Source organism: Lynx canadensis, chromosome A3 (assembly GCF_007474595.2).
Source record: "Lynx canadensis isolate LIC74 chromosome A3, mLynCan4.pri.v2, whole genome shotgun sequence".
Lineage (NCBI taxonomy): Eukaryota > Metazoa > Chordata > Mammalia > Carnivora > Felidae > Lynx > Lynx canadensis.
Genome location: NC_044305.1, coordinates 103,539,049 through 103,556,835, shown reverse-complemented (window position 1 = coordinate 103,556,835; position 17,787 = coordinate 103,539,049). Strand labels below are relative to the sequence as shown.

At 48.7% G+C, this 17,787-nt stretch overlaps 2 protein-coding genes across 8 annotated transcripts in view; one reads left to right on the top strand and one right to left on the bottom strand.

Moving 5' to 3' along the window:
- Positions 1-1,106: 1,106 nt before the first annotated feature.
- On the bottom strand, positions 1,107-6,614 carry LOC115510862. Its single transcript, XM_030311148.1, has 2 exons — positions 5,447-6,614; positions 1,107-4,565 (listed from the first exon to the last, which is right to left on the bottom strand). Exons 1-2 carry the CDS (start codon positions 6,072-6,074, stop codon positions 4,528-4,530), a joined length of 666 nt encoding a protein of 221 aa, XP_030167008.1. The 5' UTR covers positions 6,075-6,614; the 3' UTR covers positions 1,107-4,527.
- BCL2L11 (BCL2 like 11) overlaps positions 5,189-17,787 on the top strand; it is a 49,725-nt gene continuing 37,126 nt past the window's right edge. For 3 of the 7 annotated variants that reach the window (XR_003967878.1, XM_030311149.1, XM_030311154.1), the window contains exons 1-2: positions 5,519-5,593; positions 8,104-8,498. Coding sequence is in view for 6 of the 7 variants with exons in the window: in XM_030311149.1 (XP_030167009.1) it covers positions 5,547-5,593; positions 8,104-8,498 (442 nt within the window). In the remaining variant the exon portion in view is untranslated. Of the gene's footprint in view, positions 5,439-5,498; positions 5,594-7,031; positions 7,203-8,103; positions 8,499-17,787 lie in introns of those variants that run through there. The other 4 variants (XM_030311152.1, XM_030311150.2, XM_030311155.1 and 1 more) reach the window with 4 other exon arrangements.

Sequence of the window (17,787 nt, the reverse complement as noted above, 5' to 3'; positions counted from 1 at the left end):
GTCCATGGGTTCGAGCCCCGCGTCGGGCTCCGTGCTGACAGCTCAGAGCCTGGAGCCTGCCTCGGATTCTGTGTCTCCCTCTCTCTGCCCCTCCCCCACTTGGGCTCGCTCTGTCTTTCTCAAAAATAAACACTTAAAAAATGTTTTAAGAGAATAAAGTTGTGGAAATTGAATAGATTGTGGAATTGTGGAATAGTTGTGGAATTGAATAAATCTGCCTCCTGCAATTTCTCTCTCTCGGTGCTTATTCTGTGTCTGGTACTGGCCAGACCAAACCCATACTCTCTTCCATATAACGCTCATTCATATAATTGAATCTCCCCCATTGTCAAATATGTGACAAAAATTGGTTGAGTTTCATAATGCAGACCTAAAGGAAAACTTATCTTGAATAATGACGTTACAATACATAGAAGGTTTAAGGACTCCTACACCATCTCACGGTTTTGAGCTGTGTGGTTAAAGACCTTGAGAGTTGACAGATTAGTCAGGGATTTGTCAAGAGTATTAATTACAAACTTTGAAATCTTGGTCAGTGAAAGTTCATCATAGTGCATCTTGCAAATATGATCAAAGTCTTTTCACTACTGATTTTATGATGCTTAACCACAGTGTGTAAAGAATGAAGGTTTTCATTAGAAATTACTGGTGTAATAGAGCACATTTTAAAGGCAGATGTATTGTTAGACTATTAAAATTCATGATCTTCCCCTATCCTACCCCAACCCCTGTTTTGGGGACGCCCCCCCCCCCCATTGTCTCTGAACACCTGAAATGGCATTTTGGACTGCTGTAAGGGAACTGTGCTCTTTACAGTATTAATGTAGCTCAGTAATGACCACTGCTGTGAGGGCGGCTACAGTGGGGCTGGTGTAAGTGTTGTTTTTACAACCATAAAAACTTGGGGGCTAACTGTAATTTGGTGAGTGAAAGAAATTTATGGCTGGCTGAAAACTTAAAAAATGGAGGGGTAAATTGTGCAGCTGGTTATGGGAAAGGAAAGCAGACCCTCCGCCTTGTCCTTGTTGAGTTTAAGAAAAACAACCTTTTTTTTTTGGTAGCTTTTTTTTTTTTTTTTTTTTTTTTTTTTTTTTTTGCCCTGGGAATAAAAAGAAAAAAAATGCATTGGCACCTAATCCATGGAAAATGAAATTAAAATACACCCAATGCAGCTCCTCCAAAATCACTAGCTTACATTTCCCCCTCCCTTCTGCCGAGATGTCATATTTGTGTTTTCCAATGGTTATCAGAATACACATGGACATCTGCCAGGTTCCTCGGTATTCGCCTTAACTGCAGGTTGATTTGCTGCAGTAACCAGGTGTAAGATGCACAGAGATGCCAGTGCTTGGTCTTGGTACCCCTAGTCCCACTGTGCCTGCATTTCGGGAACTATGGCCTGCTGCCAGCCAGGGGTGGGGAGGTGCTAGTCTGGAGAGAACCGGGGCTAGTCTCCAATGGGTTCACCTGTCTGATGCTCTTCCTGTTCAATTGCGTCAGCACGCCAGAGGGGGGCACCCCAGGCACTCCAGAGGTGGAGGTGAGGAAAAGGATGGGGACTGGAGGAGAGGGGAGGGCAGGGCAGGGCAGGCAAGGGGAATGCTGATAAAATTCCCAGGCCTTGGTCCTGAGATTCCCATCTAATTTGGAGCCTGCCCCCAACCCTGTATGGAAGAAGTGGACTTCTGCAGGACCAGCTGTCACAGACTTAGGAATTTCTAAGATAAGTCTTGTGATGGTTATTCATGACCAACGGCCTCTACCCTCCTGGGTCCCGGGAAATCCCAAGGGAAACTAGTTTCCCCAGTGGCTACCTGTGCAGGTGCTTGGGAGTGGGCGCAAAGCCAATGGCACCCCGCGCTGTAAGTGAGCCAACATCTGATCTGTCACTTTGTGTCATGTTTTGCAGTTACTGGATTTGTGCGACTCGGTGAAGGATGATGCCCTGAGGGTGATCTCCGCCTTTAACATTCCACACACCTCCCTCCATGCACCAATCGCCGGAATCACCAATGCGCAGGCGGCCTGGGCCTTCAACCCAGGCCCGAGAAGGGGCGCGCTCCCAGCGGCCCAAGCTGGGAGCCAAGTTATAGCGGGCGTGGCGGGAAGGGTGGTGGCTCGCTTGCAGTTGCCACGACACTAGCTTCTCTGACGCCTGGAGCTGGGGCCGAGGCCGGCCTGGCACGCGCTGGGCCCTCGGGGATTTTCGGTCGCAGAGCGAGGTTCCCACCGAGGCTGGCGCGGTTCGCGATGGGCTGTTGGGAAAGGAAGCCAGGCGGCAGCCCCGGAACACGGATCCTTATCACGTAACCCGGCCGCGCCCAGCCGCAACCTCTCCCAGCTTAGGCGCCTGATCCCCCTAGACAGTGGGTTCCCCTGCGAACACGCCCCACACCCAGGTGTCGCCAAAGGTCTCCTGCTGTCAGCGGTGATTCAGAATTACAGTGATTTTTGGAAAACGCATTGGTGCTGCGTGGGGGGAAAAATCAAAGCATAAAAATCAAACACTCGTGGGCAAAGTTCAGCTCAGCAAATGATGCTTTTCCAGTGAATCAGATCCCCCTTGGAGTCTTCGAGGAAACGCACGGATGTGGAAAGGGGAGCGTGTGCCTGGAGTTTTGCTCTCCGCAGAGCGCGAACTCCGGCTCGTCCTCTCTGGCAGGCGGCTTCCGGACCGTAAGACAACGAGCGGAAAATATTTTTACCATATGAAATTGTAATCTGTTCTTTAGAGGAGCATAGATACAAAGTTTAATAAAGACATTAAGCGATGGGAAGGCGCTCCGGCTACTTCCGAGGCTGGGGAGGCGGGCTAGGGCCGTACATTTCAGTTAAGTCGATTTCGGAACTCGGAGACACCACACCGGCAACGCCTGTGGTCTGGGCAAGGGCTGTAGATTTCCTATCTCATTTTTCAGATCATTGCCCCACTTCATTCTTGCTCCTTTCTCTCAGTCCAAGCCATCCTCCTTACTCCCTCTCCTCCTCTCCTGGCGGAGGCAGGAGTGGGCATAGCTCTGCTTGTGTCTGCGAGGGCGACATCCAGGACCGGACCGGAGCAGAGAGCCCACCTGCTCTTCCCACACCGTCCCTTTCCAGAGGACCTCCGGCCCCTGTGGGAGAGGGCGGGAAGAGCGTGGGGTGTTCTGCCAAAGCTCCCCAGCACAGTCTGGGCTGCATGAACAGCAGACTCCGAGACGACCTCCTCTTCGTGTCCCAAATAAGTGCGCTTAACCATTTGCTTTCCCTGATGCCTTTGATTTTTTGGTGTGTGTGTGTGTTTTATTTTTTGTTGTTGTTTTAAAGTGTTCACAGGGTCGCTAAAGCAGACGACGCGGGGGCGGCGGAGCTGCACAGAAGCAGATGACAACCACTACGGCTTCTGCCGTAGTGGTTCTTTTCCTGTCCCCGTCTGCGTCGGCCAACCCCACGGAGAGCTCGGAGCACTAGGTCGGGTTTGGGGCTCCCAGCGGGCACAGGAGTTCTGTTATTTTCCCCGGGTGCTACTACACCGGGCGGCTAAGGCTCAGAGATCACCCGTGGCCGCCACCTGAGGTCGAAGGCAGCAGCTCCAAGCCACGGTCAGGGTAGACATCTGGCCTCTGCGTCCACTTCGCCGCGTGCACGCCCTCGTTCTCTCCCTCTTGCGACGAAATCCCGAGGCAGAACGGGCCATGGGTCCTTGAGTCCATCCGGGAACCCCTGGCCTCCCACACTTGGCTCAGGATTCGCGGGAGGATGTGCTGAGAAGACTTTAACCAGGGGCTGTGCTGTCTCGCTGACGTTCTATGTCTGCTTATGCAGCATAAAACTGACCGAGGTGGCCAGCAGCGGGACAAACGCCTCGCTGACTTGCTCCTCTGCAACTGAGGACCCTTCCTTCTTCGTTCTGGGGTGGGGGGGGGGGGGGTTAGGTGATCCTTAAATTGAGTTTCTTTATTCCGTCTAACCGGGTCTCCCCCGTGGCAGGGTGTTGCATCTCCCGACCGACCTTGCCCCCACTCCCCGGCCACGGCTGTCTCCTAGCGGTGAGGGGTAACGGTGAGAACTCATAATCCACATTAGCAAAACAGATATGGGGGTGCGGACCCAAAGGGGTACCGTCCCCCCCAGCAGGAGTGGGAGTGGGGCCGCGGGCACCAAGGAGGAAGGGGATAGGAGCGCGCAGGGAAAAGGGGTGTGGGGGGGAGCACTTCGCTCTCTACACCGCTCACCATGCGCGCCGCCTTCCTTGGCCTCACCGCGCCTCCCTGGCGTCTCTCTGAGAGCCCCACCAGTCTCTAGGATCCTAACTCCCCGAGCAGAGTTACCATCCTCTCTCCCACCTGAAGGCCGAGATTCTTCTGGGCTTTTTTTTTTTTTTTTTTTTTCTTAAAAGGATTTTTTTTTTTTTTCGAGTTCTTTTTTCATTTCCCTATTTTACCTGCTCTGCGCTCAGCCCCTTCTCGCTTCGGGGCTACGAACAGACGCCTCCGGGGATCAGCTCCTGGCCTCTTTCTTCACTCGCCCCGCGAAGGGCTCTGCCTCTTATCGGAGGTTCCGCGCGGGAGACAGGCTAGGTGTCCCTGCCAGATGGCAAGAGGAGGGAGCCTAAGACAATCACGTGAGGCGAGAGCGAGGAAGGTGAGCAGCCCTGCAGATCGGGGTCTCTCCCAGCACCCCAGACTCTGAGTGAGGAGAGCTTTGAGACCCTCTGCTCAACCTTGGACCTGCGTGTTCTCGGGTCAACCCAGTCCCCGCGTCTGCCCCAAAGAGGCTGAGAGAGAAATTCCTGCAGCCCATCAAGGGCTCGGGGGCGCCTCCTGAGGCCTTCGGCTGGCGGCAGCGGCCCAGCCCGCTTCTGCGTGCCCGGAGCGCCCCCTCTGTTCCAAGCGCACGTCTTGGCCTCTGCTGGATGGGGGAAAGGCAAGGGTACACTTTGGAGGGAGGGGGATGGGTGCGCACAAGCCACCAGCAGCCCTAGTCGCTCCAGTAAACACGCCCCGCCGGGGCAGGGGGGGCAGCGCGCGCAGGGGAACCCGGCGGGGCCACCCCCGCCTTTACCTGTCGGAGCCTGAAAGCGCCAGCGGCTGCTGCGCGGCGGGGGCGGGGCTTGCCAGCCCGCGCGCCGGGGCGGGACCCAGCGGGGGCGGAGCTCACAGTGATTGGGTGCGGGCGCGGGGCCACCAGCCAGAGCCGAGCTGCAGGGCTGTGCAGGTTTCACTTCGCTCCGCGCAGCCTCCAGGTTCTGATCTTGTAAGAGCGCTCCGTCTCGCGTCGCCGCCGCCACCACTGCCACCGGATTCTTGAAGTCGCCCTGCGCGCCCCAGCCCAACTGCGGCCAGCATCGCCGCGGGCTGCTCGCTTAGCCCCGCTCCCGCCGCCACCCCCTCGGCGCCCTTTCCCTGGCCCTCGTCCCCCCAATGTCTGACTCTGACTCTCGGACTGAGAAACGCAAGGTAAATACCTCCGAATCCCCGGGAGCGGGCCGGGTGCCGACGGAACACAAACACCGGAGTCAGATCGGCTCCACCTCCTGCTCCCTTCCCGAGCACGTGCAGGCAGAGATGCACGTACCCGTCCCACTTGTCGCTGGGTGGGAGGCGGCGATCAGGTGGGTCGGGTTCCCTTCCCCTGCAGGTCCAGTTTGGTGAGGGGTCATCCGTGGAAAGGCTACGGGCACTTGGCCGAAGTACGGCTCGGGCCGGGATTCCGCGCGAGGGAGTGGTGAAGCTTCTCAGGGCCGGCTGGGAAGGCAGCGCGTGCTCTCCGCTCAGTCCCGGGAGCTGGGGCCCCGCTCCACGACACTGGGCTGCGGCAGCCGGCCAGAGCCTCGCGGCCGGCTCCCGGAGACCCCCGAGTAGCGGCTGCGCGGTACGAGCTGGTCTGGAGCCTTGACTTTTCTCGGGTGCTTGGGCCCGTTGCGGAGGATTTGCGGAACTGAGGTGGTTGTTTAACTGACGGGACTCGGCTTTTCCTTGTACCCATTCAGGCCGAGGTTTCAGGGCAGCTACTGCGTTCGTTCTCTCGGACGTGTCTGGGAGCCCTGCCCGGTCTGCGAGTGCGCTGCAGACGATACCAGCCGCACCATCCATAGACAGCGGGAGACTGAGGGCTTCCTCCGACTGCCGCGGCCACGCAGTGGACGAGCCTCGAGCAGCAGAACCTGCTGCATCCGGGGGCCGGACTGTCGTAGAGACTCGGGCACCGCGACTCACTTGCAGTGCTGGCTGGCGGTGCGGTGCCCTCGAAGGCCTGTTACTCGGTCCTGGTGCTGGTAGTGGAAGACCCGCGGGACGCTGGGAATGGGGGTGTGGATACGTTCGCTGTCTGCAGTGGCCACGGGTGCGCGCAGATATGCGTGCCAGTGGCCGTGGTGATCGCTTAGATTTGGAGCGTGTCCGCGGCGCACGGGGAGAAAAAGGGAGGAAGTTGGAGGAGGGTCGGTGCTGCAGCTAGGGAGGGGGCGGCCTTTGGGGTCTTCAGCCCAGCCGGCCTGGGCGGGGTCGGCGGCCCGCAGCAAGGACTAGGGGCTGAGAACGGCCCTGCGGGTGTGGAGAGAGCGAGGCTCCTGCTTTGTCTCCAGGTGACCGGCTGCTTGGGGTGGCGGGAGCTGCGGAGCCTCGAGCGGCGTCCGGACGGTCACAGAGGCGGGGGGCGGGCTGGGGAAGCCTGGGCAGCTCCGGGCCCCGAGACTCCCGCCGCCGCCGCCGCCGCCGCCGCCGCAGCCGGGGCCGCCTTCGGAGGCGAGTTTGTCAACAATCGCCTCGCCTTTGGCGGCCTGACCCGTAGGCGCCGCCCCCGCCCGCGGCGGCTATTGGCTGCGGCGCAGAGCGACCGCGCGCGAGCCAATTGGGAGCTCGGGCACCCGGCGCCAGCGGCGCGGGGAGGTCGGCGGTGCCGGCGGCGGCGGGCGCAGTGCGCGAGGGGAGGAGCGGGAGGAGGCGGAGGATGTTCCCGGCGGCGGCGGCGGCGGCGGCCGGGGCAGCGCGGGCCAGAAGCGCGGCGCGCGGAGCCCTCGGCTGCCCGGCGGAGCGCGGCGGCGGGTGGACGGCCAGTGGTCGGGTCTGCGCTGCCCCGGGGGCTCTGAACGCGAGTTCTAGGCTTTGTCTCCCGCGCTACCTTCGTGCTGACGGTCAGGGGGCTCCGGGTCGGCGAAGGGCGCGGGCAGGACGCCGCGCGGCCCGGGCTCGGACGCGACGCTCGGAAGGGAAGGGGCGGACGTGAGTTTCGGCCCGATTGCCTTCGCAGAGGAGGGTCAATGGGGTGAAGGAGGCGCGCGCTCCGGTGTCGCCTAGCGTGTAGAGTTACTTGGGGACTTTGCAGGGGGAGCCGGGGACGGCTTTGGGGGACTCCCCCCCCCCCATTTGGAGGTGTGCACCTCGTAGTGTGGGTGCATTCGGGAGAAGTTCTGTCGAGTTCGGGGCGGCGCGCTACCCCCTGCGGGAGGAGGGGCGCGCGGGCTGGGAGCGGGAGGGACCGCGGGCGGGGAGCGCCCGACCCGGGCCGAGCCGCGCTCGCTCGGAGTTACAAACTCTATTGTGACGCACTTACTACGACTGACGGCCCTTGCCAAACCTTCCCCAGACTTGCTGCCCTCAGCACTTTCGGCAGAACAATGGGGCCGGAGCGGGGAACGCGGCCAGCCGCCTGCAAATCGCTGCATCTGCGCCCGCTCCTGTGCTCCAGCGCGGTATCTGATCCCGGGAAATCAGAGCCCGCTGGGAGTTTCCGACTTCTTCAAGTCGGCCCTGAGCAAAGAGCACGTGTGAATAGACTTAACACGAGCTGCTTCTCCTAAAACTTGTGTGCGTGTCCGTGTGCGTTAGAGCACCGGTCACACGTTGAGGATGTAATTGTATTTTGCTTGGTGGCAGGAAGTTTTAGTCCCACCCCCTCCCCTCCCCCCCACCTCGCAAAGAGAGAGATAACTTTTGTTATTTTAGGTGTTATTTTTATTCTTACCTGGAAGATTGTCAGAAAAATATACCAACTGACGACTTAACGTTAAAGCATTCGCTCTTCTAGAAATGTTGAAGGAGTCCGTGAAAGTTAGCTACATTTAGTTACTTGTTACGGTTACTGTTTTGCTTAAGATAATCTTAGTTTTTATTTTACTTGCAGAAAAAAAGACCAAATGGCAAAGCAACCTTCAGATGTAAGTTCTGAGTGTGACAGAGAAGGTGGACAATTGCAGCCTGCTGAGAGGCCTCCTCAGCTCAGGCCTGGGGCCCCTACCTCTCTACAGACCGAGCAGCAAGGTAATCCTGAAGGCGAAGGGGACCGCTGCCCCCAAGGCAGCCCTCAGGGCCCGCTGGCCCCACCAGCCAGCCCCGGGCCTTTTGCTACCAGATCCCCGCTTTTCATCTTTGTCAGAAGATCCTCCCTGCTGTCTCGATCCTCCAGTGGGTATTTCTCTTTTGACACAGACAGGAGCCCGGCACCCATGAGTTGTGACAAATCAACACAAACCCCAAGTCCTCCTTGCCAGGCCTTCAACCATTATCTCAGTGCAATGGGTAAGCAATACCCGGGTAAGAGGTAGTTAACGTGTGGTTGTTTGACTCTGCGTAAAGGCTGTGTGTAACATTTACATTAAACCCCCTTTTAGAAACCTTTTTACTGATTTATTCCATGTTTTGATAGGAGGGGAGGATGTGTCAAATAAGACATCAAGCCAACATTGATTTTAAATCAGGTTTTGTAGCAGCAGTAAAATACACCCAGTATCTGCCTGTTGAGTAGTAAAGCCGGAATCCCTGTTCCTGCCTTCACTGAAGTGTAGGTGTTGTTGTAACCACTAAGACTCACTTATTAATGACCCTCTGCTTGAAGGGGACTCAGTCAGCTACAGCAAATAGCTTAAAAACATGGCTAAATGTATGGAGGGAAACGAGACAAGTTAACCATTTTCAACAAGGACGCTTTAAAAAACCGACCTTGTTTGTAAAGGCAGTACCAACATAGAACCATGGAAATGGTTTGTTTTCTCCTCACATTTCTCTTTGGGCTAATTTTGTTTGCTCAGAGGTTTTAGGTATAGCACTAATAAGATTAGATTGTGGGTTTTTATTTCAGGGATTAAACAGTGTTTTGGGGTCTGAACCAGGAGTGGCAAACATAAATGCCCAGGAAAACCTGACCATATAATCACAGAGGGAACTGACCTTGTGGGAACTAACTATGGGAAATCAGGGAGCATTTGCACTTTTTACATTAGAACTGCCCCCAACTGTGTCTGTGTGGGTGTGTGGTCTGAGAGTAGTAGTTGTTTTCCTATTGTATAGTGCAAGATAACCCAGGAATGTAGATTTTGATGCCAAATATCCTGATGTTTAGACATTGGCAATTAATTTAGAACTTTGAAAGCACTGTGCAAGCCAGATAAAACATCTGCAGGCTAGATTTGACCCTTGAGCCCCCAGCATGTGACTTTGAGCATGTTTGCTTCTGGCAACCTTGGTAAGTGAGTAAGTCTGTGTTGATTCAAGTCACTCTTCCCCACTGATGGAAAAGGTTCATGTCTTGATAAGGATTCACCAAAATCTCGCTTCCCATTTGGACAGATTAGCCTTTCCTGGATTAATGAAATATAAGCAAGTTGGCAGCATTATTCCTGAAGGATCTGGTATATACAGACTGTTAGAATGTAGATCACGTTTTTGCCAGAAGCTAACTAAACAGTCATCAGGCTAGACATCTGATTGCTGGAACACAATGGCAAATTTGCATTTACAGATAGAATGGGGCTGTGCCTCCTAATCTTCAGATGGGGAAACCATGCAGGTCTGTCCCCATGTTACAGAATTAGAGCCTCAGAAGGTTGGTCACTTGTCAGATTGGGCACACGTGGGAAATGGCAAGCAGAGACGGCAAAAACATTGGTAACCATGCATATTGGCTAGGTGTCTCCCGCTGCAAACTGAGATCTACTTCATTAGGATCCCTCCTTAAGAAAAGGAGCTAGAAGTTTTATTGCTGCTATTTATTTCTCTCACTACTGTCCTGAACTCATTTAAAGCTTAGAAGTTCTTGGTGCTTGGGAATGTTTCTCTGCCCATGAAAGTGCTCCTGAGTTTATGAACCTGTAGCGTTCTTGCTCACTGAATGAGTGAATAGGGCTTAATGGTGTGTAGTTTTAAAAACCTATGTATTTTAAGGATCCTTCGGAAGCCTTATAGTTTTTCCCTGCAGACCTATGAATCCGCCTCTACAGGTGGTGGCTTGATGCATAGATAGAGTTTATCTTACCTTGTGAACCAGAAATAGTGGGTGAGATAATGTTGTTTTTTTTTTTTTTTAGTATGTATGGTAACATACTGTTTAGCGAGATTATAAGGTAAGTCCTGTTACTCTAGATGACAGATGTAAAGCTTTAGAGATCACAGTCTAAGTTATTAAAGACTGTTATGTTTATACCTGTGAAGTCAAGTCATGGATCCTGAGGTGTAATTTCATAGCACTAACTACATTCCGGTAGATTGGCATGATAACCGAGAGTTTAATGCAAGGAGTAAATGATAAGTTATAAGGAGTTTGTCTGAGTTAGTGCATCAAGGTAAGTTTTCAGTATTTAGTTCTGGGGGGATCTGTTTGCTGGGGTGGGGGATGAGTGGGGGACTGGAGAGGACTTAGATAGATATGAGTTTTATTAACTGCAGAATAAAATTGACAGCCTTTGTAGTCTATAACTTTTTTTCATGGTTATTCTTCTAATAATCCAGTGCCTAAAGACCCCTGAAATCTGCTGAGTTGATAAAATTGGGTTCTGTTCTCTTTGTAGTCATGTTTAGTGTTCCTTACTCAACCATGTCCGTTAAGATCTTCAATGAAGCTTTTGATAATTTATTGCAAAACGCATTTTTTTTCTTTTTCACAAAGAAGTCTTTATGATTGGTTGTCCCCAGGGCAACACAAATGTGAGGTTATAGAGAGGTTCTCCTCTGCCAGGGGCTCCTGCTCCTTCACCCACAAAATAGTTTCTGCTCCGAGAGTGGGGAAAGGAAGCAGCGGATCTGGTAGTTCTGCTCCTGCATCTTTGTTCTGATGAGAAAGTCTATTCTTGTCTGGGATGTGCAGCAAGTAGATGTTTTGTTTATTCTAGAAATGCTTTCCTATTTTTCTCGATATCCCCGATTTTTCTGGAGGTCTTTAAAAAATATTTTTCCATGAGGAGAGAGAGAGGGTTCTTTTTTCTTCTTCCCTTTTTTTTTTTTTTTTTTTTTTTTTTTTTCGCTTTTACCAATCAAATTGTAGTCGCCTTACATCCTGGGTCAATTAACAAATGAGCTCTTAGTGGATAACCGATTATTCTGCTCACAATCGTTGACAGAGGTATGGGTTTCTGAGTGCCTTTGCTAGTGAGCGTGCGTGTGCCATGTGCGTTTTTAATACAAATTGTGTACTATTTTCTGCACAAGTTTGTACTTTGAAGGTGTAGTTACTGCTGGTGGAGATAAGAGTTAAGAAAGGTCAGGATGTGCCAGTGAATATTGTGAACAGGGTGAAAGCTCCGTAATTAACAACTTCCGGGTGTCAAATGACTTAACCCTTACATTCTCTGGAACATCAGAATTCATAGGTAGGGGTCAGTCGTGTTCTTGGTATTCCTCCACATGATGTGCCTAGTCCTCTTGCACCTGGCAGTTATCTGGCAGATTGTGAGCCCTCCGAGGAGAGGCATGATGTCCTGCAGGTCGTAATGAGGGCCTGACAAAGAGGACATGCTCAGGAGATGTTCAGAGTTTGGAGTTTTGCCCATCAGCCTTTCCATAGAGCTACCTGAAGACAAATAAGATTTCAAAAAAGTCTAGCAGCAGGAAAAAGACCCTGTGTGTCTCCCCTACCCCGCCAAATATTTTGAGTTATTTGGCTCTAACTATAAGGTTTATCATGTGGGGGTGACAGGTGAGGTCTGGCTCAGTGGGGAAGCCACAGCTTCCCACAGCGGAGTACTGAGCACTTAAGATGCAACTCGTCCAGATTGAGATGTGCTTGTTCCTGTCAGTTCACACTGGAGGTTGAAAACTTCGTTGGTGCATAAGAAAGAATATAAAATATCTCAGCCGTGTTCATATGAATGACATGTTGAGATATTTTTAATATACTGGGTTAAATTAAAAACGTGGGTTTGTAAATTTTTTTAGATAATTTATTTTTGAGAGAGAGAGGGTGTGAGCAGGGCAGGGGCGGACAGAGGGAGACACAGAATCCAAAGCAGGCTCCAGGCTCTGAGCTGTCAGCACAGAGCCTGATGTGGGGCTCGAACCCATGAACCGCAAGATCAAAACTGAGCCGAGGTCAGACGCTTCATCGACTAAGCCACCCAGGCGCCCCACCTTCACCTTTCCTAAGTGTGCAGTTAGTAGCGTTCAGCGTATTGACACAGTTGTGCAACCCACTCCCAGGACTTTCTCATCTTGTAGAACTGAAACACTGTACCCATTAACCGTCGGTTCCCCACTTCCTCTCCTCCCAGCTCCTGGCAACCTTCGTTTTATCGGTGTCTATGATTTGGACTGTTCTAGATGTTTCATATAAGTGGGATTATACAGTATTAATCTTTTCATGACTGGTTTATTTCACTTAGCATAACGTCCTCAAGGTTATTCATCATTACTAGACCTTCCTTCCTTTTTAGGGCTGAATAATAGTCCATTGTATTTATGCAACATACTTGATTAATTCATTCATCCGTCATCGGACACTTGGGTTGCTTCCGTCTCTTGGCTGTTATGAATAATGCTGCTTTGAATATGGGTATGCAGATATCTCATAGATTATACTTTGGATTCTTTTTGATATGTGCAACCATCTCTTCAAAATCATGCTTTTGATTCTTTTGCATATATATACCCAGAAGTGGGATTGTTGGGTCATATGGGAGTTCTATTTTTAATTTTTTGAGGAACCTCCACCGTGTTTTCCACAGTGGTCACACCATTTGATATTCCCACCAATGGCCTACAAGGGTTCCAGTTTCTCCGCTTCCTTGCCAACATTTGAATATTTGTTTTCCTTTTTTTTTTTTTTTCCTCTCCCAGTAGGAACCATCCATTTGCGGTGATATCTCATTGTAGGTTTTGGTTTTTGTTTCCCTGATGATAAGTGACGTTGAGCATCTTTTCATAATGCTTGTTGGCTTTTAAATAAAATATATTTTTTATATGAATTTTATCTGTTTGTCTTTACTTTTTGAAAGTGTTTCTTCGAGAACAATGTCACATTAGCTCTGTGGCTAGCATTCTGTCTTACCTGGGTGGGCTGCTTTGCAGATGGAGGAGGTAAAGTGCAAGAATTTTTTTTTTTTTTTCTTCACTAGTTCCAAATGAAGTTTAGTGACTAATGGCTGTGTAGACAGTTCTAAATTTTATATCTTTTTTTAAAAAACCACTTTTTAAGATCATTACAGATTTACATGCAATTGGAAGAAATCATACAGAGATCCTGGGGCGCCCAGCTGGTTCAGTTGGAAGAGCATGAAACATGGATCTTGGGGTCGTGGGTTCGAGCCCCATGTTGGGTGTGGAGATTGCTTAAAAATAAAACCTTTAAAAAAAGAAAAAAGAAGTAAAGAAATAACAACAGAGATCCTCTATGCCCTTTGCCTAGTTTCTGCCAGTGGCAACATCATGCATGCTAGTACAATATCACAGCCTGGAAGGGACGTGGATAGACTCCGGCTACCTTACTCACGTTTCCCCAGTTCCACATGTACTCCATGCTGTGTGTGCGTGTGAGTGTGTGTTCACTACTCTGCGATTTTATCCGATGTGGGGGTTTGTGTGATGGCCGCTACCGTCAGGATACAGACAGAAGAGTTCTAGCCCAAGCGTTCCTCATACTACCTTTTGAAAGCCACAGCCACTTCCCTTCTCCCCAACGCCTAACAACCACTACTCTAGTCTCCATGGCTCTACTTCTGTCACAGGCGACCTTTTGAGATTAGCTTTTTTGCCCAGCGTAATTCCATTGAGATCTACCCAGGATGTTGTATAAATCAATAATCGCTTGCTTTTGATTGCTGAGCAGCATTCCACAGTATGATGTAGCACGGTGCATTGACCTGTTGAAGGACATTGGAGTTGTTTGCAAGTCATGGTAGGGACTTGGGGAGGCACTTGGGGAGGGTCACAGCCCGCACTGCGTGTCGTGCGTTATCCCCGGTACGTCTTCGGCAGCTGCCAGTTGAAGACCAAGGGCACAGGCTTCCTTCAGGTGACTGGCCATGACGCTGTACCATGGCAACAAACTGCCACTGTGGACAGTTCCCTATAGGTTTTTGCGTGTACGTGAGTTTCCGTTCCCAGAAGTGCAGTTGGTGGAACATATAGCGGTTTAGTTTTTTAAGACACTGCGCAGCTGTTTGCCAAAACGGCACTGCCGTTTCGTGTCCCCGTCAGCAATGTATGAGGGGTCCGGTTCTTCTAGATCTTACCTAGCATTTGGTGTCATCACTATTTGTTTTAGCCATCCTGACACATGCCTCATTATTGCTGTAATTTGCATCTCCCTCCTGGCTAATGATGTTGAATATATTTTCATGTGTCCCTTTGCATATGTACGCCTTCTTCCGTGAAGTGGCTGTTTCTGTCTTTTGCTCATTTTCTAATTGGATTGTTGGGGTGTTTTACTCCTTCACTCTTTTTGAGAGCTCAGACCCATCCTAGATTCCAGTCAGGTTTGTGATTTGCAGATAGTTTCTCCCAGTCCCAGGTCCCAAGAGTTTTGCTTAGTTGTTTTTGTTTGTTTTGCCAAAACTTTTATGGTTTGACATTTTACATTTGGATCTATGATTCATGTTCATTGAGTTTAAGGTCAGAGATGTAGATCGACGTTTATTCGTTTTGATTATAGGTACCTGGTTGCTCCTGCACCATTTATGAAAATTGTTACCCTTTTTCCACCTACCGTTAACCCTTGAACCCCTCAAGGTGAGGGGCGTCAGCTCTCTGCACAGTCAAAAATCCATGCATAACTTTTGACTCCCCCCAGACTTGACTACTGTTAGGCTACTGATAGCCTGCTTTTCACTGGAAGCCTTAGCAATAACACAAAACTGTCGATGAATGCATATTTTGTATGTTACACGTATCGAATACTCGGTTCTTACAGTAAGCTAGAGGAAAGAAAATGTTACTGAGAAAATCATAAGGAAGAGGAAATCCATTTACAGTACTATACCACATTTATTGAAAAAAATTCACCTATTAGTAGACCTGATTGTTTAAGGGTCAACTATAATTGGCTGTGCACCTTTCTTAAAAATTAGTGTGTTTTTGTGACTCTATTTCTGGGTTCTCTTTTGTGTTCTATTGAACTGTGTGTCTGTCCCTCCACCAATACCACACTTTCATTACTCTAGTCACATACTAGGCCACAGTAATGGATAGAGTGATTCCTCAGATTTTATTCTTTTTTTTTTTTTTTTTTTTTCTAAAATTGTTTTAGCTAGGTCCTGTGCCGTTTCATCTATATTTTTGAATAAGCTTATCACTGCCTACAAAAACCTTGCTGGGGTTTCAATAGGAATTGTGTTAAACTTAACAGATCAGTTTGGGGGAGAATTTGCGCCTTCACTGTGTTGAGTCTTCCGATCCATAAACGGATGTCTCTTCAAGTTTTTAGGTCTATGGGTTTTGTAATTTTCAGCATACAGATCTCATACATGTTTTCTTAGATTTCATTTCCTTGGGAGCAATTATTAATGGTGTTATGTTGTTAAACTTACTTTCTAAACATTCATTTTTAATAAATAGAAATGCCGTTCATATTTGTGTGTTCTTGGATCTTGGAGCTTTGCTGAACTCCGTAATTTCTTGTAAATTTCTTGGGCGTCCTGTGTAGACAGTCTTGTTATCTGCAAATAGGAAGTTTTATTTCTTCCTTTTTGATCTGTGTGCATTTTCTTTCTTTTTCTTGCTGTATTACAGTGGCTAGAACTTCTAGTGCTATGTTGAATGAGAGCAGACATACTTGCCTTATCCCCAGGGTTAGAGGGAAAGCTTTCAGTCTTTAACCAATGAGTGTGTTATTAACTGCAGCTGTTTTGTAGATGTTCTTTAAAAAGATGAAGAAGTTTCTCTTTATTTCTGAATTGCTGACAGTTTTTAGCATGAATGGAATAGGTATTAGATTTTATAAAATTTTTATTCTGCATCAATTGATGTGAATTTGTGAGTTTACTTATTTTAATCTGTTGATGTGGTGAGTTACATTGATTTTCAGTGTTAATCTACCTTACTTGCCTGGGATCAGTCCTTCTTGGTCAGGGTATAGTTCTTTTCATACATTGCTGCACTGGATTGAATTTGCTAGTACTTTGCACCTAAGTTCCTGAGAACTGTTTACCTGTTGTTTTCTCTTCAGACTGTTCTGGTTTTGATCAGGGCCTTTACAGTGTGTTGGGAATGTTCCCTTCTCACTTTTCCAGAAGAGATTGTGTAAGATTCGTATTAATTCTTCAAATGTTTCGGTAGAGTTCTCTAATGACAACATGTAGACCTGAAGATTTCTTTCTTGCTGAGGAGGGGAGAGGGTGTCTTTAAATTACAAATTCAGGTTTTTAGTGTTTGTAGGACTCTTCAGGTTGTCTCTTTCATCTTGGTTGAATTGCAGTAGTTTGTGATTTTCAAGGGATTGGTCCATTGCTTCTAAGTTGTTGAATGTTGGGTATTTAAAGTGTTTATGTTGTTCTCTTATTATCTTTAGTGGGTGCAGGATCTGTTGTGATAGCCCATTTCATTCTTGATTATTGGTGATTTAGGTTTTCCTATTTTTTTAACCTTATCAGTCTTTCTGGAGGTTTATTGGTTTTATTTTTTAAAATCAGCTTTTTTGTCTCATTCATTTTACTCTCTTTTCCTGTTTTCAATTTTATTGCTCATTTTTATTTCCTTTAGTTTGCTTTGTGTTTGTCTTTTCTAGTTTCTTGAGATAGGAACTTGGAGTAATGTTTTGAGACTTTTCCTCTCTTCCACCGTAAACATTTAGTGCCATAAATTTCCCTTCACCACTGCTTTACCTGTGTCTGACAGTTCTTGGTATGTTGTGTTTTCATTTTCGTTACAGTTCTTTTTTTGTTTGTTGGTTTTTTCATTTTCAGTGTCTTTCATGTGTTTTTATTTCCTTTGAGATTTCCTCTCTGACCCTAGATTATTTAGAAGTGTGTTGTTTCGTTTCTGAGTGCATAGCAATTACCTTGTCCTTCTGTTACTGTTTTCTTGTTTGATTCCATTATGGTCAAAGAATACATTATGTATGATTTCACTTCTTTTAAATGTGTTGAGGTCTGTTTTGGTAAATGATCCATGAGTGCTTGAAAAATATCTGTATTCTGCTGTTGGCTGGAGCGTTCATTATATATTTACTGGTTGATCAGATCTTAGTGGTTGAATTGTGTTGTCCAGTTCTACATCCTCGCTGATTTTCTGTCTGGTAGTTCTGTCAGTTGCTGAGACAAATGGTGTTGATGTCCCCAACTGTAAGTGTATTTCTCCTTTTAAATCCATCAGATTTTGCTTCATGTATTTTTGAGGCACAGCTGTATGGTGTTCACACATACTGAATTGTTAACTTATTCCTATTGGATTGATCCTTTTATCATAAAGGCTACTTTATGTGATGTCAATATAGCTACTCGTGCTTTTTTTAAAAAAAAATAATGCTGTTTACCTGGCATATTTTTTCCCACATCTTCAGATAATACTGTAATCCACTCCCATCAAATCTGTCTTCTAAATGGTGAATTTAGATCATTTACATTTATGGTAATTGTTAATATGTTAAGGCTTAAGTGTGCCATTTTAT